This window comes from Grus americana, chromosome 4 (genome assembly GCF_028858705.1).
Source record: "Grus americana isolate bGruAme1 chromosome 4, bGruAme1.mat, whole genome shotgun sequence".
NCBI classification, from domain to species: Eukaryota; Metazoa; Chordata; class Aves; order Gruiformes; family Gruidae; genus Grus; species Grus americana.
This window is the reverse complement of record NC_072855.1, coordinates 18,545,055-18,572,751: the sequence shown is the minus strand read 5'-3', so window position 1 is coordinate 18,572,751 and position 27,697 is coordinate 18,545,055. Positions and strand designations below refer to the sequence as shown.

Genomic DNA, 27,697 nt, shown 5'->3' with positions numbered 1-27,697 from the left:
AACAACTGCACCTCCGGAGTGCTTATATCCACTAAATGTCAATTCTAACTTTAGCAGCAAAAGAATTCTGTTGAAATCTGTGATATCATCCATGTCTAACAAAACAAAAGATGTATTTTGAATGACTATATTACTTGCACTTTAGAATTTCAGGCTTTAATTCTGTGTATTAATAAATCTGGTTGACAGTTTCCTAAATGTTTGCATATAAAGAATCACTGTCAATGTTGCTCTAAAGCTTGCCAAACTGTTAACATCCAGTCTAATTGTTCTATCAAATATTTCCTCAGGGGATTGATTGTAAATGACAGACGACTTCTTAGTCTGCATTACATCAAAAAAGTAACAAGAATTGTCATTCTAAAGCCATTAAACAATTCATCACATTTACTGAAAAGCAAGTCCCAGACCTGTATTCATTTAATTTTTCATCACAGAAAGGGTCGTCTCATGCTCTGAACCCTACAGCACCATTAATGATGATAGGCTTTACATTCCTTAATTGTTACAGATTCAGGTTGTAGGCAAAATGCACCACTTCTTTAAGAACTATTTGCTCAGTACTTTGGCATCTGTCAGAGTGCGGCTCCAGTGCAATTAGCCTGAGTCACCCAGAGTCAAGTTAAAGCCTCTCTAATTAGCCTATTTTTGATGAGAGTTGTTGTACTAAAAAACTACTCGAGCTATTCAGAGTAACTGTATTAAGTTCACAAAAATAGATGTAATCCTACTACTGTCTTGGCTCATCACAAGCAGTGACTTGTCAACCTGTTCTCATTGAGCAGAAACACTAGCTTGAGAATTCCATCGCCACGCGAGACAGCCAGGGTGGCAGGAGTCCTTACTGCCTGTTAAACACCACCCGGACTTACACTGTAAATTTGCCGCAAAAATGTCAATGAGGTTTTTTAACTGAGAACACTTTTCGTAAGTGGTTGCTGCTTACTGGACCAGCTGCTTACTGGACCATGTATTTAGCAACATGTAAATAATGAAGAAAGCATTTCATTGATGATGAAACACAAAATAGTGAAAAATCAGTATCCATAGTTTCTTTTACAGTAACTTCACTCACATTATTGCTGAGAAAAAGTTATCAGTAGTGAAGAGCCATACGTGAAAATAAAATCTAAGAGCAACAACACCTTTGGAGTGTGGCACAGCTGTCAGAGATCTATGAGGGTTTTGCTGGAAGAGCTAGATGGGCCTTCTCCAGCTTCCCTTCATGCTGTATAAAATATTCATTTATTCCATGCTTGAGTTATTTTCTTTCCCTTGGCAGAGTGCAGAGAGGTCCCTCAAGGTGCCTCTTCTACTTCAATACCCACCAGAAACTTGCACAGAACTCCCAGAGGTGGAACAGCATTCATTCTGGCCAGTACCTACTTCCAGCACCTCTGGACACCAGCACTGGTTTCACGTTTCTTGTCCAGTTGCGTTCTGTGTCTCTATGTCCTCCTGACTGTTGAAATTATCCCTTGTCCTCTGAATTTAATTAGGTTTTAAAAGAGGATACCAGGATATGAAGAAACGCAAAGATGTGAACAAATGCAGCATAGAACGCATGCTAATAAAGAACAGATTAAATATTCTACCTACAAAAATCACTATGTCTGACAAGTAACATAAGAATGTCAAAAAAAAAAAAGCATAAAGCCACATGATTTACCAGTAATTTTCAGATTAGGAAGATATTTGAGTAAGAGCATGACAAATCATTTCTCTTGTGTCTGTTAAGCAGACGGGATTAGCTATCAAATTAGCAAAATCATCTATATTTGAAGCAGTCAAATGGAATATATTGCCTGAGAAATATTAAGGTAGGAATCCCAAAGATAAATTTAAATGTAATTCAGTGAAATCTGTATTGGCAAATTAAATATATTAAGGTAAAGAAGTTAATACCTCAACAGATTCCTCTACCTAATTTTATTTCATATTTATTCAATACATTGCCTCACAGACAATGCCTTTTTCGTTATTCACATGTAATTAGTGTATGTTTCTATGCATACATCATATGAAAGATGTTAAGATTTTAACAAATACCTACATTTTCAATAAAGCAAACAAACCATTTTGTTTTATATTGCAATGGGCACAAATGCTGGTTTTGCTAAGAATTAGTGACCTTCCCACCATCAAAAAAAAAAGGTATATAAAGAGAATTGTATTCACATCCTTGACACAGATGAATAGTCTAAACTGACTGTCACTTATGATAGGGAGTGGCAAGCCATAAAACCTTTCTAGTAAAATTATGAAGTAGTATTTTCATGCAAAGATTTTCAAAGTTAATGGCCATATTTGCATTAATAGATTAAACAGGGCCAAGTGCTGAAGAATATGGAAAAGTTCAGTCACAGTGTATATTGATCCTAATATTGTAGTTTCATGTCAGCTATTTCGCACCAGATATTTCCATTTTATTGGGATTCTTTTTTGGTCCTCCTCTATATGTAAAGCCATACTCCTGTGAATTCTTTTGAACAAACTTCTAGGGAAAAGATAAGCATACAACTAATACATTGTAACTAATAGTATTGCATGCAAAAATCACGGACTTTTATTTGATATAAGCTTCTGGACATAAAAAAATGCAGTAACTTTTAAGCAAAACAGAAGCAAAAGCTCTATATTTCACTGAAAAATCAGAATGCCTCCCCAGTCCACTCGTGAAACATTTCAGTATCAAGTCCAATGCATCAGTCAGGATTGGTCTTAAAAATACTGGCTTTAAAACCTTTGGGAAGGGAAGAAGATAAGAGAAGATTTGAAGAAAAGTACACATGAAGTACAGGTGAAGAAAAGCATATATGAGAAAAGTTAATTTTAAAAACATGGCAGCTACATGAAGTTGCTCAAACGCCTGGAACGTTAGATGCAGGGGGGTTGGAACTAGATGATCTTTAAGGTCCCTTCCAACCCAAACCATTCTACAATTCTATGATTAAGAGCTGAGAAAATATTATTCAGATCATATTAATTTGTCAAAGGTGCATTTACCAAATAGTAAAGTATTTAGTTACGTATCTTTTAATGCACTTTATTTCAATCCAGCAATTTCTGAAAATTCAAAATCTGGCACATTTTTCTGGCTTCCTACTGACCAAAGTATGTGTCAGTATTCATAAGGAATTGAACACTATTATAATAATTTTAATCTTTGTATCCATAAGTACACATCATCTTTTCACTTGACATCTGCATACACTGGCACTATTCTATGCATTTGCCATCTCAGGAATTAAGAAAAGATTCTGATAAATCAGAAAAGTTTCAAAAAGAGCCATACAAATAATGAAATGGCTGTAAAACATTTTATGGTGAGAACAAAAAGATCCATCTATGTAGGGTAGCATTGGAAGGTTAATACAGGTTAAGCAATGGAAGGTTCTAGAAGAAAGATATAGAGGATTCTTGCAACCTACTAAAAATCTTAACAATACACAGTGAAACAAGACTAATGACTATGTATTGAAATATATGTATATTTCTATTTACAGAAACCAACTTGGCAAAACCTTTCCAGAACTTCAGTGGATGTGCAGGACTTGTGGCTGACAGCTTAACTGTTTAAGAGGCAAATGATATTTATGAGCTAACATTCCGTATAAGTCCTTAAAAGCCAATGTTTTGATTTAAACTAGAAAGCAGAAACAAATGCAGACACTGAAAAACAATCATCAGTTCAGTGTCTTGCAACTTATTGCATCCTCCCCTCAGCGTTCAGACCCATTCCCTTCAAGCTGTGAAGATGCAGGGCTTGCGCTCATTTCTGTCAGGCTACTGTAGAAGGCGAATCACACTTTGAGCTGCTAAAAATAGAGAAAGCTGCCTTATCTCTGACGTTTCAGAGTTCTCCTGCTATGTGAGTCTGAACCGTCTTCAATAAATGTGCCTAAACCCTTCCCAAGTGACTTTTCTCTGTAAAGGGTCATCCTTAGAAGCATTTTTGTGTCTCAGTGTAAGTCTCTCTGTTCAATAGCTATTTATTTAAGGCTGTGATTTGGACTTTTAGCTGAGGATGAATTTTAAAAGACGACAGAAATGGTGAAACTGCACACGTGCCAAGCTTAGATTGTAAAAGATACACACATAAATCTCCCAGTTCTCAAACAAAAATCCGCATTTACGCAAAGCACTTCCCCAGTGTCTGCGGCGTGATCAGGTCACTCGTCACTCTATCTTGGTTAAACTCTATCTGTCAAGTTCAGTTCTGTCAGAGCTCATTTCCTTTCCCCTCCTTTCTTTCTTCTTTTTCCCCTTTCTTTCCTTTCCCTTTGTTTTTTTCCCCCTTCTCCTTTAATATAATTTGAGTGTTACTGTGAGAAGCAATCTCAGGAGCTTTTAATCCTGCTTAATATCACAGGGCTCACAAAGATGTAGTTGAGTGCTTGGCATAATACACAATCATTAATCAACAGGCTTATGAAAACAAAGTATAAGGGCGAATGAGATGGCCAAAGATGAAAACACGAAAAATAGTAGAAATCAGGAAGGTTAGACAAAACAAGACTGAGGGGACAAATTAGGAAACTATCATGGGAAATGTAAATAAAGTTATCATGAAACAACCATACAGCTTCCAGATTTGGCATTCAAACATTAGAAAGCTGCATTCACAAGAAAGAACAACTTTACCTTGAAGGCCGCAGTAATTAAGAAGTCATTGACTTTTCACTACACTGGATTATGAAGGCGAACTGTTAAAATTCCTGACTCCTCTATGGTTTTTTCATTTCATATATTATGTGGTTTAGGGTCTTTTCTGCCCCTTACAAAGGATAAAATTATTTATACAACTGTTGCTTAGTTAACAGGGGCAACCCTCCAGTCACCCTCCCCTCCAGCAAACCCTCCTTCTCCCCAACACACCACTGCAGTGACTGCTACCCTTCTAAAAATGAAGCAAATTTAATTAGGTCCTTCCCTTGATTACTGAAATGGTTTTAATATAAACAAAAATGAAAAAAAAAATCTATTTAATGCCATTCTTGTTTGCTTAAATAATAATTTATACAAAGTTGTGGTCATCAGAGCAGGTAATTCCCCCCACATCATCCTTAGAAACCCTTATTACAATTGTATTTATTTTCTTTTATTCAGAATACTACAGTAAGGAAAGAGGTTTTGGAACCACTTTGACTGGTAGTTCAAGCCACAGAAGAGAAGAGAAAAGCAGAAGAATGTAAGAGCAGCATTTTCACGAGGTAGTCCAGCTCATTAATGGCTTTTTGGCCTCTTCTTTTGAAATAAGAGCCTGTCACTTACTCACCAGTTTAAAAGAAGGTACCAGTACCTTTAATAGAATTGCTGCTGGGTGGCTCTTTGTAAGGTTTCTGATAGTCTGTTTGAACACGTGCCAAAAAGTCTCTATTCGAAGGGAACCAGAGTTACTTCTGCTGATCACTCAAAGAATTTTCACGCAGAACATGAGTTCTAAAATGCGACCAAGTGAAAAGAGATTAACAGCGCTGAAAAACTAAAATGTGGAAGGAATGTCTGCATAGAGGCTGATAAATGCTATTGCCATTAGAAAGGCTATACTTTCTAAAACCAATTAAAGTAATAGTTTTGAACCTTAAGAATGACCTTTAATGCCTTTAATGTATGAGCTGTATGGCAAAGGAGGAAAGCGCTAGGTGCATTAGAGCCCTGGAGTTGGTTAAGCTCAGTAGACCAAACATGCCAGTGAAAAAGCATCCCATAAGAATTTCTGGAAAAGGGGAGAGGTTTAAACAACGAATCTAAATCAACTCATTATGATGCTTCTAATGAATGAATAATATATCATGCTTTGCTTAAGTCAATGGAAAAAGGCTCAAGTAAGGCACTCTAAATACAAAAGTTTGAAGACTATTAATAGGTAACATTTATTGGCAATTTGTTTTGCCTCACAATGTTTACAATACGGACATTGAAATAATAGGGCTATGGGAAATATTTTAAAGTTCCCCAAATGTTTCCTGCAGGTCACTCATAGTATGAAACCTTTTCATTTGGCCCAGAGGCACAGGTGCATCTGTGCATTTTTTTTACTTCTGTCCTTCCTGTAGAATTAGTAAGTGCACTGGAACTCGAGGAGTCTTGGTGCTCTTTGTTTTTTAAGATATGTATGGAATATGAAATATTTCTTTCTCAAATAATATCACATTGATCGGACAGAGCCTGAAAAGAAAAGCTTAGGTGTTCTTATTTAGCTGTGTGTGAGTTTATTTAGATAATAAAGAAGAGAATTAATTTTGCAGAAAGGGTGTAACTGGTACAGCTACAATTGTACTAAGTCAATAAAGATTAAGAATTACATTTACTGAGATGCTGAATACTTAATTTTGCTCTGAGCTTTATCACACCAGAAGGGAAAAAGAGAGACCACCACAGGCTTTATTCTCTTTCCATTTTCACTGGCAGCTACCTGGAGATAAGCAGTCCTGTTACTGAAGGCATCTTCCCAAGAGGCACTTGGCAGACAATGCACTGCCTGCTAATTGACTTTGCGCAACAGGAATTGCTAGTTTTAGCCAACTGACTTCTGTACCAATCAAGAAGTCAGACAGAGCGGTACGACAAAACCCTCTCAGCAACACACTGACGCTCGGCAATAAATCTAACTGCACTGGAATGAAACAGCATTTCGTCAACTGGCTCTGCCTCCTCCTGCTCCCACCAGCACAGAACACCTGCTTGTTCCTCAACCACTTCAGCTTTCAGTGCAAACTCATTTTCTTCAGTGTTTATGCTATGACACCAAGCTCAGAGACAGGGAGGCTGCAGTGCAGTGCAGGCACAGAGTCTCCCTGCCAGCTCTGCTACAGAAGCAGTAGCCATCAGCAGAGAAGACAGGTCCTACTGTCTTAAAATGTCATCCCAAACCAGTTGTCCAGCAGAACTATGAAGGCAATGCAAAGTCATGACACCCATGCCATTAGCCTCTAAACAGAACGCCTTTTCTTTTACTTTTCCCAGAAGATCTCACTCAGAGCTTCAACATGCAAAATTTTACTCAACTGAAACTGCCAATGTGCAATATTTAAGAAATTCAATATTCCATTTAAAGGGTTTTTTAGCATATGATTTAGATGCAGGTTAATTTATCAACCGTGGGGGAAGCATAAAATTGTCAACATGTAATGTACACTTTAAACCTGCAGTTTAATTATATACACTAGAAGGACAAAGAATAACAACATTATTACCACTTAGATTTTATGCAGCATTGTCCCAGATGGACTACCAATGTAACAAATACAAACTATTTTCATGCAGAAGCAGATCAGACAACATTTTATCTAAAGGAAGTTTGTGTTGGGCAAAGAGGAAGAAATCAGTGCTTCATAGGGTACTGAGGACTTGAATGAGGTCAGGCTTCCCATTGACAGAAAGGATGGAAGAAATCGATAGAGAATATAGCAAAACATCATAAGCATGTGTTGAAGGCAAACTTCACAAGAGCCTCAGGAAAAAAAAAAGGGATTATGGACCTTCAAAAAATAAATATGGCTTATATTCTTATTAATGGCAACCTGCTATACACATAATAACAAAGAAATAAGAGGCAGAAATGGATGGAAAAATGAAATCCCCCAAAATAAGTTGTCAAATTTTAAGCATCTCTATACAGAGCTGACAAAAAACGTTTAATGTCAGCCTCATGGGAAAAGGTGATTCACATGAGACACAATAAAGCAAATACAAAAGGCAGGAAAGACAGAGTCCCCAGAGGTGTCTGCGGACCATGAAGTTGGCTGAAGCGTAACATGACAGGCTGGTAGTACTCAGCACTGGATTCTGCAAATACAGCCTATAAACAGGTGACAGCAACATTGTAGGGCAGAGAAACTTGTCCAGAGTAAGGGAATTTGAAAGTATTACGGATTTTTCAAATGTTCCTGTCAATGAAGTATGTTTAGAAAACCAGATGAAAATGCTCAGTTGAAAATGCAGAAAAAGATTCAAATATGGAAAAGCACTGAAAAGATTGGACAACACCTGCCACATGTAAAATAGAAGTATAATGCCAATTTTCTTGTGGTGTACACAAGAATCTGGTGGTGGTAGTATTATAAAGATGAGTGAAAAAATAATAATTTGGCTGTTAAAGCCTGTACATCCTTCAGAAAATAACAGGGAACCAGCACATTTCTCTCTCTCCCTGAGAACTGGGGAGTTCCTGCCAAAGCATGTGCTTAAAACGGTGATTAAGATAATAAAGCCATGTGTGTGGGAACTGTACAACGGTGGTGGAAATACAGTTTCACTATACCCTTCTGCCTTGCGTTCAGCCGCTCCTCAGCATTCTCAACGCTACTGTGACAGTATGGTCTCATCTCTGCAAATGTTTACTGTCAGCTACCATTGGCATACCTTCAACATTATCACATAAGGGATAAGTGAAAAACCAAATTATTTTCTGGGATACAATCATTCTTTCTAATTTAATCTCAAGGGGTTGCTATAAGCAACAGTTGCAAAGTACTACTTTAAAAGCTAACCTTTAGAACACGTTTTATTGTATGATAACAACACAGTAATGTCACAATCTTGTGCATGTTGAAGTTAGTTATAAGCAGATGTGTTGGGTTTGCGTGTCAAGGTTTTGGTAGCGGGGGGGGGTACAGGGGTGGCTTCTGTAAGAAGCTGCTAGAAGCTTCCCCTGTGTCTGACAGAGCCAATGCCAGCCGGCTCTAAGACGGGCCCGCCGCTGGCCAAGGCCAAGCCAATCAGCGCCTCTGTGATAACATATTTAAGAAGGAAAAAAAAACCAGTCAGGGAGAGCTTTTGCAGCCGGAGAGAGGAGTGAGAAGATGTAAGAAACTCTGCAGACACCAAGGTCAGTGCAGAAGGAGGAGGTGCTCCAGGCGCCGGAGCAGAGATCCCCCTGCAGCCCGTGGTGAAGGCCATGGTGAAGCAGGCTGTCCCCCTGCAGCCCATGGAGGAAGGATGAGGGGGTGTAGCGATTCCACCTGCAGCCCGTGGAGGACCCCACGCCAGAGCAGGTGGAGGCACCTGAAGGAGGCTGTGGCCCGTGGGAAGCCCACACTGGAGCAAGTTCCTGGCAAGACCTGTGGACCCATGGAGAGAGGAGCCCACGCCGGAGCAGGTTTGCTGGCAGGACTTGTGACCCCATGGGGGACCCCACGCTGGAGCAGTTTGCTCCTGAAGGTCTGCGCCCTGTGGGAGGGACTCACGTTGGAGAAGTTCATGAAGGTCTGCACCCCGTGAGAGGGACTCCATGCTGGAGCAGGGGAACGATGAGAGGAGTCCTCCCTCTGAGGACGAAGAAGTGGCAGAAACACCGTGAGATGAACTGACCGTAACCCCCACTCCCCGTCCCCCTGTGCCGCTGAGGGGGGGCGGAGGTTGAAGCCGGGAGTGAAGTTGAGCCCAGGAAGATGGGAGGGGTGGGGGGAAGTGTTTTTAAGATTTATTTCTCATTCCTCTACTCTGTTTTGCCTAGTAATAAATTAGATGAATTTTCTCTCTAAGTTCAGTCTGGTTTGCTTGTGACGATAATTAGTGAGTGATCTCTCCCTGTCCTTATCTCCACCCACAAGCATTTCGTTATACTTCTTTCTCCCCTGTCTAGTGAACGAGGGGAGTGAGAGAGCGGCTCTGGTGGGCACCTGGCCCCAGCCAGGGTCAACCCACCACAGCAGAGAGGACTGAAGTCCTGCATAGAGCAGCTTTAAAAAGTACCATATAACTGGATTCAATGTTCAAAATGTCTGTGGATGGAATAACAGGATTACATCTTCAAACATCTGGTTCCTGACAAAACTGCACGAGTTAAGAAAAAAGGCCTAGGACTCTTCGTGGATAGGTCAACAGAAAATGTGGTGCAACGTGCACTGGCAGTTGAAGAAAGCAAGTCAGTGTTAGGTTGCAAAAGGCAAATGAAAGAAAACTGAAATTCCATTAATATAAAGTGATGGTTCCCTATCATCTGGAATATTGCATTCAACTCTGGTCATTGCAGGTCAAAAAAATTTAGAAAACAAAATGTTCGGAGGAAAGGGAGGAGATTAATTAAGACATGGAAGGTTTTGGCATCCAGAAAGATTGAATGGATTTGGAACAGTTAGTTTAGAGATGAGATGAATGAAGGTGGCATGCAAAATAGAAGGTGTCAGGACAAATTATGAATCTGAATGCATTTTCCCTCCCTTTGCAAAGACAAAGGAAAATTAAGGAAATTTTAAAATACTGTATTTTAAACTGGAAGGATTGGAGCACAACCCCCTCCCCCCAAAAATTATTAGCTTAAAATAACATGAAGATTAAGAACATAGTAGGGTTTAAAGGAGATTGGAAGTTTCAAAGAAAACTTTTTTTTTTTCCTGAAAGCTATGCAAATTTTCCAGTTTCAGAAAAAGAACTGCAACACACATTGGGAGCAAGGAAAATATTTGTCCTACTGGTGTTTTACTTCTGAAGTTATATATTGATGTTTCCAAAACATTCTTCAGGGACAACTGATGTAGGCCACTGGCCAGGGTGGAGTGCTGGGTTGATCCAGTCTCGTAGGCTTCCCTCACTTCATTAGTGGTAAAACCTTTTTTATTCCATAAACCACTCATTCTCCAAACTCTTTTCTCTCTCTAATTCTCTTCGATGCTATGATGGTAAATATACCTGCCACCCATGACAATCATAAAAGAATTATCACTTATTATTTTCCTCACATTAAAGCAACCAGTATAGTGTAAAGCTTTCCCCATACAACCATAAAAAAATACTTATTTGTCAAAATTTCAACTCCTCTTCAACCTATTGACAAGGAAGCAGCAAAGATCATGTGATTCTCATCAAATACTCACAACAGCCTCTAACCTAATTCTTCCACTCAGTTTCAGAGCCTTTCATGTGCCTTATTTTATTTCCTTCTGTCCCTGTGCATTTCTCTCCTTCCACTCAACCAGAAAGTTTTGTTCTCACTGTATGGTAACTGCAGTCTACCACTGGCTCAAATCATATCTCAGTCCTTCTGTCTGCTTTACTCAAAAACGAAATCAATCACTGAAGTCCAGTTTTCTCACCACGCTGGCGTTCACTGATATATGTTTAATATAAAATAATCACCGAAGTTTGGCTTTCTAATGTTCTATCTCTTCTTGTACTAGATTTTGCATAAATGTATGTTCATACATCTTATAGCATGAATGATGTTATTTAACTGTGCAAAATACTGTCATCTGCTTTTTATTTAGCCAGCACTTATAAACTAGATACAATACAGATAGATATCAGATAATTTACACTGTATCACCATAAACAATACACATTGTAGCATGGTATATATACTATACATGTTTATATGAGCACACACACATATTTATCTATATTAATGAATTATGGATCTCAGAATGTGCAAAGGTCTCACTCTGGGATCTGGACACTGTGCCCAGTCTAGCAAGAAGCATTCAGCCTCGGTTTGCAATCAGTTAAATGCTGAGCCAAATGCTGGAGGTATTGTTCTATGATGGCTTTTACTCTCCAGGCCAATAAATTGCTGAAGATCATACCAGTACACACGTAAAACTCAATAGCATTTCTTACATAGAAAGTACAGTGAACAGATTAGTGGAAAACATCTTTCCATTCTGTAAATTCCCATTTGTTTTCACCCTATACTAATTTCTTTTAACAGGGAATTCAAAGTCAACTAGTAACTTCCATATCCTATCATTACTTTGGGAGTGATGACCCTTAAAATAAAGATTCAGGAACACTCTTGCAATCTCTAGCACCAAATTTCTCAAGGGAGTACAGATGTTAAAAGTAGGTATCTCCACTAAACTACGTAGGTCTAGAAGATCGTGATGCAAAAGTCAGTCTTCCAGTGTCTGTAATCGCTATTCAGTGATTAGGTCGGTTAGCAGCAGAAATATAGTGGGGAATGTTTGAGACATACTCCTTACTTCTTTCTTGTAATATTTTTCCCTCTTCTCTATGCGTACAGATGTACATATGCAAGAAAAAGAGCCAGTATACAACTAGTTAAATAATTAAAACAGTCTGTGCAGCCTTCCCAGGCACTGTGCATGGATTTTCTGAAGCAGTCCCTTTATTTGCAAGCAGAGTGTTTTTTTCTGAGGGGTGAAAGGTAGAAGTAGTGTTTGTATTATATAGCCAAATGACTGCATTGGGTCAGGTGGGGTCAGCCAGGTCAGTCTTAACAGCAGTAATAATGAACTGACAGACATGATTATTATTCACATTTTAAGAAGAAACCACAGTACTTGCAATTCTGTGAAGTTCAAAAACACAGGTCAGATATCAACAAGCCATGAGATTGCCATAAAATTACAGAATTCTACTTTATCTTTTAAAATCTCATTGTGGAGGCCTCTTTTTAAATTTTCAAGAGCTTATGCACTATGGATAGAAAGATGTACCTTCAGGAGACCTCTTCCCTTTCACTTCAAGCACCTGTTCCCCTCACCTCCCTTATCCAAAATTCTTAACGTTATCTTATATCATAAGGTGTTCACAAGGATATTATTCTGAATACGCTCCCTAACTCATTCACTTCTAGCCAGACCCTCCTTACCAGGCTGAAGGCACAGCTACTTTCCCACTATTTCCCTAAATGGAATTCCCAGTTTCTCTTCCAAAACACTCCTTCTGCTGACCCCAGTGTAGAAAGATGCTCATGTTGCCAAGTCCCTGCCCGTCTTGTCAGCAAGCTCACCTTTTGCCTGCCCTGCACAGAAGACAACCCAGCAGTAACGTTCCTTCTGTGCCTGCACAACCTCTCAGCCACATTGCTCTTGAAGCCTGCACGCCCTGTAGCACCTTCGCTACGACTCTGCCCTACGGTCAGGACATAGTTGCACTTTTTATAAATGTTTCTGCTGTATATGACATGTCACGCAACCTTATCAGCATGTGTGCTCTTCTGTCCACAGGGACATGGGATTAACACGTTGACTATCCCACAGATCCCACTCAACCACCCTACTTGTGCCTTCTCAGAGGATACTGCTTTAGCGGAATACTTATTATGGGTGGTGTAGGTTGCTGATCTTTCGTGTAAAGATATGCTTCTCTAATAGGGACTCTGATGAATAAAGTGATTGAAGGTGAGTGTCATGGTTTAACCCCAGCGGGCAGCTCAGCACCAGGCAGCCGCTCGCTCACTCCCCCCACAATGAGATGGGGGAGAGAATCGGAAGGGTAAAAGTGAGAAAACTCGTGGGTTGAGATAAAGACAGTTTAATAGTAAAGCAAAAGCCGTGCATGCAAATAAAGCAAAGCAAGGAATTCATTCCCCACTTCCCACGGGCAGGCAGGTGTTCAGCCATCTCCAGGAAAGCAGGGCTCCATCACGTGTAACGGTTACCTGGGAAGACAAACGCCATCACTCCGAACATCCCCCCCTGCCGCCTTCTTCCCCCAGCTTCATATGCTGAGCATGACGCCATATGGTATGGAATATCCCTTTGGTCAGTTGGGGTCAGCTGTCCCGGCTGTGTCCCCTCCCAACTCCTTGTGCACCCCCAGCCTACTCGCTGGTGGGGTGGGGTGAGAAGCAGAAAAGGCCTTGGCTCTGTGTGAGCACTGCTCAGCAGTAACGAAAACATCCCTGGGTTATCAACACTGTTTTCAGCACAAATCCAAAACACAGCCCCATGCCAGCTACTAGGGAGAAAATTAACTGTCCCAACCAAAACCCACACAGCAAGCAACCCTGAAGGCAACAGAGTTTATAGCCTGCAGTGAAAAGCCACTCATGGAAAAGTAAGTATTCCTGAACTCTTTTAAAACCAGCTCAGAATGCAGTTTTAACTATGGATTGTGAGTAGTACATACAAAACTAACTAACAGGAGAAAATAAAGGTCCTAAATATTTTTATATACCTGCGTATTTCTTTTATATCTGAATTTGAATGGGTATTCCAAAATTCCTACCCTGTATAATGCATGAATTTATACAAACAACAAAAATTAATACATAGGAAAAAACTGTTTTCTGCAAGTTCATCGAAAAAAGTCAGATTACGCACATTTCAGTAATGGTTTCTGGAAGGTTCGTCGGGATCTCAGTAAGGCCCTTCCCACGACAGTCCACAATGTTGTTACTACAGGTGCATGCCGTAGGGCAATGCAAGACACTGCAGGACGGAGCCATGAAGGATTGGTGACCTGCAAAGGAAAAGAGTTTCTCCTAAAACAGCACAATACTGGCAAACAGTAGTCCAGTTTACCTCAAAAGTGAAACATCACATTTTACATTTCCTTGAAAAATTTAAGGCAGAACTTCTAAAATAACCATTGTAGCCTACCAATACTTTTGAACTGCATTAATTTAAATACCTAGCTAATAGCAACATCTAAATACAATACTGAGAGACGAAAGACAAATGCTCAACTACTGTGCTAGCATTACATCATTTTTCAACTTCTTTAGCAACTTGCATTCAAAATCATCTTGTTAAAGAAGATTGTGTGATCCATTTTTCAAGTATATTTTATTTAGTCTTTGTTTTTAAAAACTAATAACTGATTTATTTAGTTTTCAGAGTTTTGTGTAGTATTAACAATGCACGTCAACAGACATGAATGATCTTTGCTATAAAAACTGAAGGTGTCCTGCTAGTTATGTTCTGTTCTGCAAATACTTATTTGAGTACAGTCCTTCAGTTATATATCCCTTACAGACAATTTGGGAGTTATGGTGTTTTCATTCGCTCACACAAAAATAAATAAAAGCTCATACTCTCACTCTCTGTGTTAGCTCAGCAGACTTCTTCCTCCCACAATCTACCATTCTTACAAACTCAGGTGGCTCATTTACACAACTTCTCCCCCCCAGTTCTTGTGCTACATGCCTATGTGCATTTATAATTGCATTTAAACATAATCACTTCATACTTAGGTATGTTTTAAAAAGTAAAAAACATTATATTTTCCTGCAAAGAGCTAGATTTTATAATATATTAATGCACTCATTCTTCTACAGATTTCATGATACAGAATTACTGTTTTGTAATGACACAGAAAGGCACAAAGGTATGAGAAAGGCACGAAGCACTCTTTTTCTTACTTTTTTATTAAGGTAAAAAAAGCTGGAGATTGTTTTGAAATTCTCAGGGAAAAAAACTTCTTGACTATGAAACCACAACTTAATCTAAGATTTCTCTCACTATATTTAAAGTGATATATTAACATAGGAAGGGTACATTGATAATGTAAGTTGCAGCCAATGCTGTTCCTACTTACAATTTCAAACAACAACTGCTCAAGTTTTAAATTACTGAAAAGGTTAGTCTCCTGAGGTAGCAGTTTGCAATACAATAATTTGATTTCACATTTAGATGGCAGTGCTATCACGAAAGATGACTTTCATGTCAGAGGCTGTTTAATAAGAACAAAACACTATGCTCTCCACAAAAGTCTTTTACAAGCATAAATCTGTGCAAATTTTGGCATATTTATTTAGGCTTCTGGGGGTCTGCAGAAAATGAACCCGTAGAAACAACCCTGCTGAATCACTGAAAGGACAGATAGCTATATGCCAGCTGGTTTTTAATGGGTTTTTTAGGAAACTTGAAACAGTAGACAAAGTTCACAGAAAATTTTCAATCTGAGTCTAAAAATATTTAAATAAGAAAGATAAACTTGCCTTCTTCCTCATCTAGAAGATATGAATGAAGAAAAAAAATCGAATAGAGAAAATGTGATTAGTAACGAACTGTTAGTCATTTTATTATTTCATATCAGAAAATAACCTGATGCACTAAAGCATTCCAATAACATTCAGAAAGTTACTGAGGGATTCAGAATATTATTTAAACTGCAGAAAATAACAACAAGAAAAAGCAACAACCTGTAAAGTTAAAAGAGATTAATTCCTTATTACTAAAGGCCTTATGCTCTCAGTCAGTGCACCTTTTATTTAATTTTCAGCATCTCTCCCCCATAATTATACTTTTAGAAGGCTATATAATATATGCAAATGCAGCATTTACACAAAATCTGTAAGGACAGAAGCACCCCCTCACAAGATACAAATAGCAATGAAAAGGATTAGCTTATTTTTTAATAAACATCAATGCTTGGATTATGCAAAAGCTAGCAAAAGGCACCACGCAGCACCAGCAATCACCGCTGAGCTGGCAGTAGGTGTGTTTTAAAACAAGACTCGGTGAGCGAATCTGTTTCCCTTACCGCTGCAGACAAACTCCCGTTTTTGGACCTCGGCTACGTTGTGTCCCCGGAGGTGGGACGGCCCCATGCACTGGGTGTAGAGGCCGACCCGCGGCCGCTGCCGCAGCCAGTCGGACAGCCAGGCCAGGTGGCAATCACAGTAAAGGTTGTTAGAGTGAAGACGACTGCATGGAAAGAAACGGGTCAGTGCCTTTAAATTAGGAAGAACAAACAGAAAAGGAACCAATTTGCTCAGCCCCCTCTTCAGCAAGCAACTATGCCAATTTATTAATAAAAATTGTTAATGAGGAATCAATTTTTCACATTTTTCACATCTGGGAGTTAAATGCTAATAAATAAAACTATACAAGCAGCAAAATTACTTTTTATTTGTGGTCTAATTAATTGGAAGCAAAAAGAAGGCTTCCTAATAAAGTAACCTATCTGTAGTTTCTTCTCTCTTGTCTAAAAGAAAGAAAGTAAATATGCAAGAGCTTGAAAGCTGCCATGGGACTCTTTAGTCCAGATCTGTACAAATAGTGAATAAGACAAAAATGTCTCAAGTAAATTGCCCTATAGTGATACTATACCGTCAGAAAAAAAGAGTTAATAAAAGATTTGGTTTCCAATTAGATATATCTGTAAGTCTGGCCATTATTAGTCTCTATAGAAACAGCCTGCAAAATCCCTTTAACAGGTCATATTCATTTTCTGCTGAACAAGACAGAGTAATAACTCAATATAAAACAGCTTCTTTCACATCCCTTTCCTGATTTCCTCTCTTTTTGTTTAATCACAGAAAGGGGGATTAGCTGCTCTTGGCTCCTAGGCACCTACGTTCTAAGCAATGCCTGAAATTAAAAGACCAAATGGCAGCAAGCGATGGAATTAAGTAAGTCGCCTCTCTGTTGGCAGTTCGACACAAGACCATGGCTCCTTGCCAAGTGCAAAAAGCACTTTGCCATTGGTATGTATTCACTAAATTAGGTAAATTACTTTTCTCTGGCTTTTACTTTTCTCTGACTCTTACATTTTCTCAAACTAGGATGTCCACAGCTATAAATCAAATCCTTACTCAGAATCATCCATAATAGAGTAATGTCACTTTGGTCCTTTCTAGCTAATGCGCTCAATCCTAACTAAATAATTCGAAAGGAACTGCAAGAAAATCAGAATTTAGGCAAAAGGTCTAATTAATACATTAAAAAAAACACTGTAAAGCAACATGAAATTTGTAAACAACATAAAAAAAACCAAAACAAACTCACTTCCCCCCCCCACCCCAAACAGCTAGAAATTAAAGGCAATGTATTTTCCTATACTAATTCTTGGGTGGGTGCTTTGCAAATATAGTTCAGAATACAGCACACTCATTCAGTACAATCTGCGGCCAGCTGTAGGCAAGAACACCATTGCAAATCAGAACTAATGCCGCTGAAATCAATACGGTTATACAAGCATATTCTGACTGCAAATGGGATGTTATAGTTATAATCTAGGGCTCTGTGTGTCTATTTTCTGTTGTTTCTAAAATAAATTTTCAAAAGATGACATATCCCACCAAAAAAGTGTAAATGTTACTAATTTGATTCACTGTAATTTGTGGTTCAGAATATGAACTGTATTTGAAGGTGTGAAAGAGGCACAGACATTCATGTTTTCAAGTCTCAGACCTAAAAGAACGGAATGAAATTCTATTCTCAAAATATAACTGAGGCCACCAAAAGCCCATGGTCAGCACGATTTAAGTACTCTTGTATTTGTCCACGCAAGAATAGTTACAATTCTGTTACGAAATCAACAGAACTACTCACCTGTGTGAAGTTTACGAATGGTATGTTAACTCGAGTGAATAGCCCTACTGAGTTCAAAACAGTTCTGCAACCCAACATACGTAAAAGAAACTGGACAGGCTCTTTGTAAAAGTATTTCTTTAAGAGTGAGAGCTACTCTTGAACTCTGATAGAAACATCCCATTCATTTGTGATTCCCACTTCACTGGAAAATCTGTTTAAAAGAGAGTCTCAGGACTAAACCTTGATATATTCTGGTTTTGCCACTCAACCCAATATACATTTATTTTTAGTTCAGTATAAACATACAAAGGAAATAACACCAAACTGTATCACTTGCACACACAATCTTTTCACTGTGTTTTCTTTTAGAAGCCTGAAGTTTTCTTCTGTGAAAGTCATAACCTCTAAAAATGGGGACCTTATTGTAAATGCTGACACAACTTTAATTATAATAGCACTACCGGATGATGCTATAATTTTATGTTACAAAGAATGTTGGAGAGCCAGTTTAGTTTAATTAGGTCTGCTAGCAGTACAGTAATAAAAGCATAAAGATTTCCCATTTATCACATCTGACAGCCAATCAAAGATTCTTCCATGTTCCTAAATGAAATGTGACCCATTCGATAGCTCAAAGTAAAACAAATTTTTGACTTTCAAAAAACATCAATTTCTTTCTCTATACAGCTGCAACATATGAAAGAGAATCCCCCCTGCCCCCATCTTTTTTGTTAGATGGTGAAGCTTTTCTGTGACTGAATACAGCACCATGGAAAACCCAGTTGGGAAAAGGCCATGAAACCATTTTTGTAGACTTATTCATCCCACACCCTAAAAAAGCGAATGGAAAAGGATGCAACTGCTCCTTTATCTGCTGAGCCCCAAGTATCAGCTTTGGGGTCACTTGTCAGCTTTACCTTTCATAATTAACTGCCATACACGTGCACACAGACCTCACACCCATCAACCTCATGACACCTCAATATTCTTTTAATTCAGCTTATGCTTTATTTGCCTGGATTTGTATTTCTGGACCACTGACAAAAACTTGATAGAGGTAGAAATTATCTACGGGACTGATAAAAATGGCAGCCAGTTTCAGTGGGACTACTTACAACGTTCTGAGTTTGGGCATATGGTTGAAACTTGCCACGGACAGTCGAGTGATGTTGTTATTGTTGAGAGTGCTGCAAAGTCAAGAAGAAGCATATTAACATGTTACAGTTATGTCACATTTACTACACTTTTGAAAAAGGCATGGCTAATGACGATCACAGTGTACTGGTTTTAGGGATGGGTATCAGCAAAAAAGCCATGCTTTTAGACATACTTTTCCTCTCTATTCAATCCCTGTTACAACACTGTGGTTTGACCATTCCGTTAATAATCCTAACTAATTTGAGGTCCCAATAACCTCTTGGGGATTGAGCTTCCACCAATGTTGAGAACACCTATAGCATTCAAGCTAAGCTTGTCATCGTGATGTAAAAAAGAGATTTCTTGGAGAAAATGCCTTGATTCCAGGACTCAGGTTTCTCTTCCTAGCTTCTGAGCATCTGTATTTTTTGACAGAGGATACATGTACAAAATCTGCCTGTTTTTTCAAGAATTTTAGGAAAAGATTAACTCTGGGCTGCAATTAGGTTTTATACAGAACAGAGTTGCCATAGATGATCCAGAGCTGCGTGAATAATAGGGGAGCTTCTGCTACACAACGGAAGGAGTCGGGAATCTTAATACTTTAGCAAACTAATAATTTAAATGAAAGACAAGGTGCCTGGAACGTGAGATAGAAACTAGGAACAAACCTTAGCCAATTGTTGGCTAGCACAGACCCGTCATACTCGGTAAATGTAGTTTGTAAAGATAATGAAACTTTATGAACAATCCTGCAGTCAAATATTGTCTTTAGGCTGCAAATAAAATGCAAACAAGCTTGACTCCAGAACAAGGAAACAAGCGACGGAATTTACAGTTTTGACTTAGAGATTACTCATGTGAGTAGAATGCAGAATGTGCTCTGGGATTTTAAACACATAACTGTGGCACTAAAAATTAATAATTCCCACTGACCAAATCCTTTTTCCCTTTTGAAACAAAAAGTGGTTTACTTTTTTCTTTTTTTCTTCTTTTTTCTTTTAAACCACAAAGTGTAATTTGTGTTCATTTTGAATAAATTTTTAAGAACTCTCTGATCCTGAAACACAGAAAGGTAAATTCACAGCACCCCGAACAGGATGAGGCTATATACCTCCGCACTAAGCAAGCAATTAATTACTGGTGCAATGTGCTGCATTTTACCTTTGTGTGCTTACTCATGCCATGTCCTAAATGCATTCTTCACTGTGCATAAGGGATCTCCCCTGTGTGCCCTTAGGGTAACATAAACAGAGAGGAGAATAATCAAAAGAAGAAGAAAAAGGGAGAATCATGACCTTTTTCAAAACAGAACAAAAATGAAACAACAAAAAAATGGCCAAGTGGGTTTATGTGCAAAAGGTGTCTTAACGAATAAATGACAATCAGTAAATCTTGGCAGGATTTTCTTACAATGTCCTCACGGTTAATGAAAGCTCCCATAGTTCTTCCTGCATGACTACTTACAAGGTTTTAAAATCATATCATTTCAATGATGGTTATGGAAATCAGTACCTATTTCCATAGCTGTTGGCTGTTAAAGGAGGTGTTTCTACACATGATTTTATTTTCAATTTCAGATGTTTGCCTTGCTATTTTGTATACATGAGTTATTAATTTATTTTTGCAAGGGTACAGAAAAGTATCAGGAGTAGACGTAAGGGACACATAAGGGATTAAATAATTTTCATAACTATTTCTATCTAATGATGAAAATGCTTCATTTCATTACTGGGATGTTATTAAAAAAAGTTGGCTCAATACTTTTGCTTAAGTGTTACACACTACTGCAAAGAGTGTGATGACTGACATTTTTAAAATTTCTTAGATACTTTAATTTTTTAATATGACAGCACTATATATTTTCCCATAGTCACTGTTTCCCCAGTGGAGCAGATTTTCTCTTAAAAAAAAAAAAAGAAAGATAAAGAGAAAAAAGAAAAAATAAAATTTCGCAGAAATTCACAGGGTGGATTATACCTATAATTGCTTTTGTCTAGATTTCAGGTTGATTTTGTATCTTTATCTCTAACAGCCTCTAAGATTCTGCAATTATTTAACGAATATATAAGACCTGTTACTTTGGTAAACATTTCAAACTGTCACTAAACAGGATTACAACCTAAGTAACTTTAAAGATTATTTAAAAGCTTTATCATTTACTTGTTGATTGAAGTAATTTACATATTCTGTGCTTAGATAGAATAATTAAGTCCCAATGAAAACAGAATAAGGAGTCTCATTTGCTACTCAGTGCACATACAGTATGGTCTGATCTACATCTTCTTTCTTTAAGCCATATTGGATAGGAAGCTGAATTAGATACAAACTCTTCAGTACTGTTTGAAATATCTATCTCAATTTTTCAAAAACTAATCTTTACATCATTGCTTATCACATAAGTCAAGACAGTGAACATTTAGTTGTATATTTGAACAATGCTAATATTCTATGCATATTCATTCACAAAATTCTACCTACCTACCTTCTTTTTCAGCAGACTATTATTTTAACAGAGTTTTTTTTCCTTTTTTGCATTCATTGAAATTGATGTGAAAATTTTACCACTGACTTCAACTGGCAAGGATGACCTTTTTAGAACACTAAAAATTGCAAGCAATAAAAAATGCAGAAAGTATTTGAATTTCTTTTTTAAATATACATTTACACTTTTACTTGTAAAGAAAGGCTCCTATTAAAAAACATAACCAGATTAAGCCATCACTGGAAAAGTTAGTCTGTCACATATATGAGTTCCAAAGATAAAAATCTCACAGAACATCACATTTATTGTCAGACAACCAACAATTCATCAACTTCACAATTAGATGTAACATTGTACCTACAGTACATTTTACAGGGCACTATACCAGAACATTAACAACAGGCTTGTTATTCTATAATTACAACATAAAAAAAATCAAATTTAGCCATCAGATCCATTCACTCATAAGAAAGACCAACTATTGTTGTTACTGGTTAACAGTAAAAAACTTTACCACCAGCAGCTCACATATTCTTTAGTTTCTTGGACATAGAGACACTATCTATTGCCAGAGATGCATCTTCACTTCAGATTCTTAAAACAAACAAACAAAACCCTCCCTCACCTCTCACAAGGTGTTGGGATTTACCAAGCGTGATTCAAACTACCGTGAAGAAACTCACTGGTACACAAAGTCTTTCACTTAATGGAGAAAGCCCAGGAAAAAATGTGACATTTTGACTGACAGAGTAAATATTTCAGGAATGTGTCCTGTGCCTCAGATTCTTTGGGAAGTGAGGCACTTTGCTCATTACAGTAACTATTTTCAGGTCAGAGGCCACTGATGATAATTTTATTACCTTTAACCTCACCGATGGACACTTTGAGACAGTGAGAACAAGTATGCAAAAGGGTACTGCAATACTAACCTTCAGTGACATAAAAAAGGTTTTTTTCGACACACACGTATATATGTATACACATCACATTTAAAATGTGAAAACTCAAGCAGTTAACGTGGACATGCTAAACATCTTAACATGTAACGGCAGTGTTTCATAGAAAAGTGCTTCTTTGAAAACATCCAGATTGTCAAATATATATAGTACATTGTTCCTTAAACAGAGTCTGGAAGATCCAACTGATGTCAGAGTATACAACAAAGGCAATCCTGAAAATGTTCAGCCCTTCAACAGTGATGGATAATTTACAAAATTAAATTGTACTCATTATTACAGCCCCCCCTTCCATTTTAAAAGGAAATATAATCTTTCCTTACAGTATCTGCCATCTGCTTTTTTTTTTAAATTGTGTGTAATGGCTGTCTTGCAGAATAAAGGCATAGCTCTGCCTCTCCACATCTTTTTCCCATTTTATAGCACATCGCAGTGGATTATTTCAAGACATCTTTTCACTAGACCATCCTGACACCAGGCTGCAGCTCGTAGATAAGCTTTTACATCAGTACTCCCCAGATACTGAGCTCTTGCTACAAGTAAGAGATACAGGAATACTTACAGCACTTCCAGGTCGCGCAGAGCCCTAAACGCCCCATCTTCAATACAGCTGATCTGGTTGTAATCCAGTTGCCTGTTAAACAGATTAGGAAGGTATTTGTAAGGGAGATGAGCGCTGGCGGCGTTAGGTGCAAAGCAAGCCTCCTGACGGGCCGGCAGAGCCGGGCCACGTTAACCGCAATGCTCCCGCAAATAACGCTCGTACGCTTGAGCCTGTCACACGGCGTGCTGGCCTGCATGCTGCCACAGAAATCCCTTTTTGTTCTGAACTGTCTGCGCAAAACAGCGGCGCTGGGAAAGCTCCAGTAAATAATAACTGCACCTTATATTAAATGCCAAAGGAATGCAATTTCATTACATCAAGAAAAGCTATCCATTAAAAGCTCTCAGCGTCATCTTGCTGAAACAATTTCATTAAGGTAAAGGACAGTAAATCACTTAATGTCACACGCATCCCCTCGGTGACCTAACAGAATCCATTTATCAGAGCAGCCCAGCTGCATGTTAATTCCACCCGCCGCGGCAGGGACGGGTGAGAGACACCACTTTTAGGGGTCTCTCTGCGTGCGTGCACGCCTGGATCGGGTGGGAGCTGCGGGGGCGTGGGGGGGATTTAGAATAATTACCTTCCAGAATATTTCTATATGTAGAAATAATAGTGTCCAAGGAATTTACATACTTGGTTACCTATCTCCTTTAATTCTGCTCCAAATGAAACTAGTATTTCTGCTGTAACCTTCAATACGTGGCTTTCCTACGTACTTTGTGCTCCCTGCAATTACATGCGCATAGGATGCTGTAACGGAGCACTTGAATTCTGGACATAAAACTCAGCAATCCATCCCATACATTATTAATCTTTAAGTATTAAGTTATGAAAAATTTACACTCATTTCTCTGAAGAATATTATTACCTTTTCAACTCAAAACATTGATACAGTACACACTGCCCAATTAAAAAAGTCTGCTGAAATGAACAACCGCGCAAAGACAAAATCCCAGTTTCTCTGCTGATAAAAGCTTTTCCTATAAATACTGCTGCACGTCTTAGGCATTTCAGGGCACGACTTGCAAAGCAAAGATGATACAACCTCACTTTAAACAACCAGAAGATCTTCTCCAAGCCAGTAACTTGTCAGTGTCAGATAATAAATATCAGTAAACGTATATGACCAATACTAAGAAAATGAACAAAATACAAATGAACTCTGCCCTTCTGTCTTCAGTTATATATTAGCTAGCAGGGCTAATGAGGCTTTTACTAAAGCATTTTCTGTGATTCTTCTGAATCTATGATAACATTTTACTTTATTAATAAATCATCACACCCACTGTTGAATGTAATGTACCAACTTCTATAAAGTTCTTCTGATTTCATCCATATTTTTCATCTGAATTACTACTACACAGGAATAAAATATTGTCATAACTGTAACAGTGTCTGTGTTTCTGTGTACTGAAAGCCAAATGCAAACTATCATTTCCTGAATATGATCTTTAATCATTTTGGTGCAATGTTACAGCACCAGTGCTGCAGTGTTGGAATATTTAAGCCTACTTTCCCAGGCTCCTTCAATTTTTACTAATGAATTTCATTTAACAATTAAGTTAATAGCCTTTTTATTTTAAAGAGGTAAAATATATACACGGTACAATAATCTAACCCCTTGAACAATTTATCAAAGCTATTTAAATTAGTACAATGGCATGAAATGTTACCCTTGACACAATACAAAAGAGAAATTGTTTCCAGACAAATTGGAAAAATCTTTTAATGCCATCAAATTTGCCTAATGCAGTCTGCAGGTTAATCTGTAAAAGGGTGAGCTGTATGTTTGCCCGTATCTTATTATCCTTAGCTGTCAATGTATAAATCAGTGCTGACACAGCTTCTTCTAAATCATCCATATTATACACAAAGGAAAATCTTTTAACAGTAGAGAAAGCACTTGAGTAAATCTTGTCCTACACAAACTGAAATGCAGATTTCTTCCACCAGACTGGCAGCAGTTGTGGTGCACCTGAAAACTTTTGGACTTCTTCCTTTAGTGAGTCACCATTACCACTACCTTAGTGAAGGGTGAGTTGTTTTCATTTAAATCTTCTCACCAGAAAGATTATTTTGTTTGCACTGACATAATTAGTTGGTTTCAGTTTGAGGGAAGGGAATTTTGCAGATGGGAGAGGAGAAATGTTTCCTGGTTTTATACATTATTGTCTTTGAAAGATACCACCTTCTTTATGTTTTAGATGATCTTTCATCAGTTATGACCATGATATAAAACGATCAGACACACACCATGAAGAACAATTGGCATGATATGTATTTTTTAAGCTATGAAACATACACGACTTTGAAAACTGTAAAGATATCCACTGAAAACTGTAAAGATATCCACTGCATATATAATCAAAACAGAAAGGTAGACAATATTTCACAACCAGTATGTCATTAAATTATGATGCCTCTCTAACGGATATACTGATGCAGTCTGAATTTTTTTGGATAAGACCAGTTCCTGAGAGCAAGTTGTGTGAGTCCTATGACTTAAGACATAAGTAAGAATACTAGAGGAAAAAAAGCACATACTTCTCTAAGTTATGCTTTATTATTTGTTTTTAGCATTATGACTTTCAAAGCCACACATAAAAATCTACAGTATTATAATGAAACTTTTCTCAATGCTAAGTTATTGAGCATACCAATAATCCTCACTCCATTTTAGAAAGCTGGTTGGTTGTTTTTTTCCCTGAGATTTTCTTTTCTTCTTTTCAAATTATTAAAACACGGTGAGAACAGAAGCTGATCAGACATGGACCAGCATCTCTGGCCCATGCTCATCCTTCCCCTCTCCCCAGTCTCTCCTTCATCGTCTTTCCCCTTCCCCTATCTCCTTGTTGGGTCTGTTCTATGTGGGATCTTTCCATCCCTTTGGAAAAGTTGCTCTATTCCTGTACTTCCCTTTCTGCCCCTCCTTCCACAAAGCAGCTGATTACCTTAGGCAGTGCCATTCCTGTGAAGCTCATAAAATGCCTAACAACAGATGTCACACTCAAAAACTTTCCATTGTGGCAGAGAATTAATTTGGTTTTGCTCCCATATCTGCAGAGTTACCTGAGTATTTCATATACTTATTAATCTACTGCTATTTAAAATATTAATGTTTATGTGAGTTCAGCTATAAAAACTAGTAAGAACTAAATAAAAAGCATTCAACTAATAAGGAAGTCTGCTTTAAAATACTTTTTTATTTATTGCTTTTTCTGATATATCTTACACTGTAGAAACATGTTGCTAACTTGTATTTTCTTCCCTTTTAGCATATGTTGTCTACCAGATAACGATAAATAAATTTCTAAAAATAAACCTTGTTATCCCACGCGAAGAGCATTTAATGACTAACAGATGATGTTGCATACATTTGAAAACTACTACCCTCATACAGAAAAAAACTTGTATCTGACTCTGACAGAAAACCTTCTTTACTCATTCCTAGATGCTGCATTAAAAGTTCAGATAATTTCAGTCAATCTGTCTGCTTTGCTCTCCTGTTCTTCACGGCTTGAGGACACTGTGGTCCCATGCAAGAGAGGCACCGTGAAGCTTTATCATTTTCTCCTTTGTTCAGAAATGATTACATTCTCCTAGTGAATCAACTTAATGGTAAATATTGTTTAAGAAGTCATCAGAAAAAGTAAGAAGCCTTTCTAGGTCCCTACAATAGCTTCCTCCCCAGTAAAACATCTAGAACATGTTTCTACTTTTAGCACATTGTATGCTGGATTTTGTATCATTAAATTTTTTCCTTGGGAAAAGAACAGAGTGCATGATATTTATCACTCCAGTACAATTTTTGGAAACAGTCACTGTTTTTAATGTCTCCTTGTATTCTTTACAACAGAAATGAGTTATGTTTCCTATTTCTCAATTCCCTTCTCAATTTCAAGACGAATCAATAATTTCAGAGGCATTAGTTGAGAAAGCTGTAACAAAATCCTGCAAGAATTTATTCTAAGTTTTTATCAAACTTCAGAAAACTGCTTGTTTCCCGTGACTATTACTATTTATTGTGATTATTCTTTCATTTAGAAGTGCTTTTTTATTTTGCTAATGTAGTTAATTTTGTTCTTTGCTAAATTTTCCCTGTAACACATTTTGAATGAATACTTTTTTTCCTAATATACATAATATAGTAAATGATTAACCTTTTTCTTTTATTCCAAAATTAAAAAGCAAGACTTACATATACTTCCAAGCAAGGCACACTTACTGAATAAACCAGAAGAAAAGGAAGATCTGTACTTCAATAGCTCTATCCCCTCAAAATTATCTAGCACTCTACTTGGCTAAACCCACAAGTATTTTCCAGTAGCAAAATAAATAAATAAATACAGAGGTCAAAATTAAACAGGAGAATGCCATGAAAAGGAGGATGTACACAAAATGAACAATCTATAAGTTATGTGATGCAAACATACTATCACATTGATATGATTTTCCAAAATAATGCAATTTAGCAAGTAGATGACAAATAGTATCAAGACTATCATAACATGGGGAGCAAATATATTCCTGTTTTCACATGGAAGCCATATTAAGCACATATCCC

General features: G+C 37.8%; 1 protein-coding gene across 2 annotated transcripts in view; it reads right to left on the bottom strand.

Annotated features, from left to right (window-relative positions):
- SLIT2 (slit guidance ligand 2) overlaps positions 1–27,697 on the bottom strand; it is a 268,226-nt gene that overhangs the window by 77,620 nt on the left and 162,909 nt on the right. For both annotated transcript variants that reach the window (XM_054825079.1, XM_054825078.1), the window contains exons 6-9: positions 23,089–23,160; positions 19,064–19,135; positions 16,174–16,337; positions 14,010–14,148 (exon numbers count right to left, since the gene is read on the bottom strand). In XM_054825079.1, the coding sequence (XP_054681054.1) occupies positions 14,010–14,148; positions 16,174–16,337; positions 19,064–19,135; positions 23,089–23,160 (447 nt within the window). The remainder of the gene's footprint in view (positions 1–14,009; positions 14,149–16,173; positions 16,338–19,063; positions 19,136–23,088; positions 23,161–27,697) is intronic.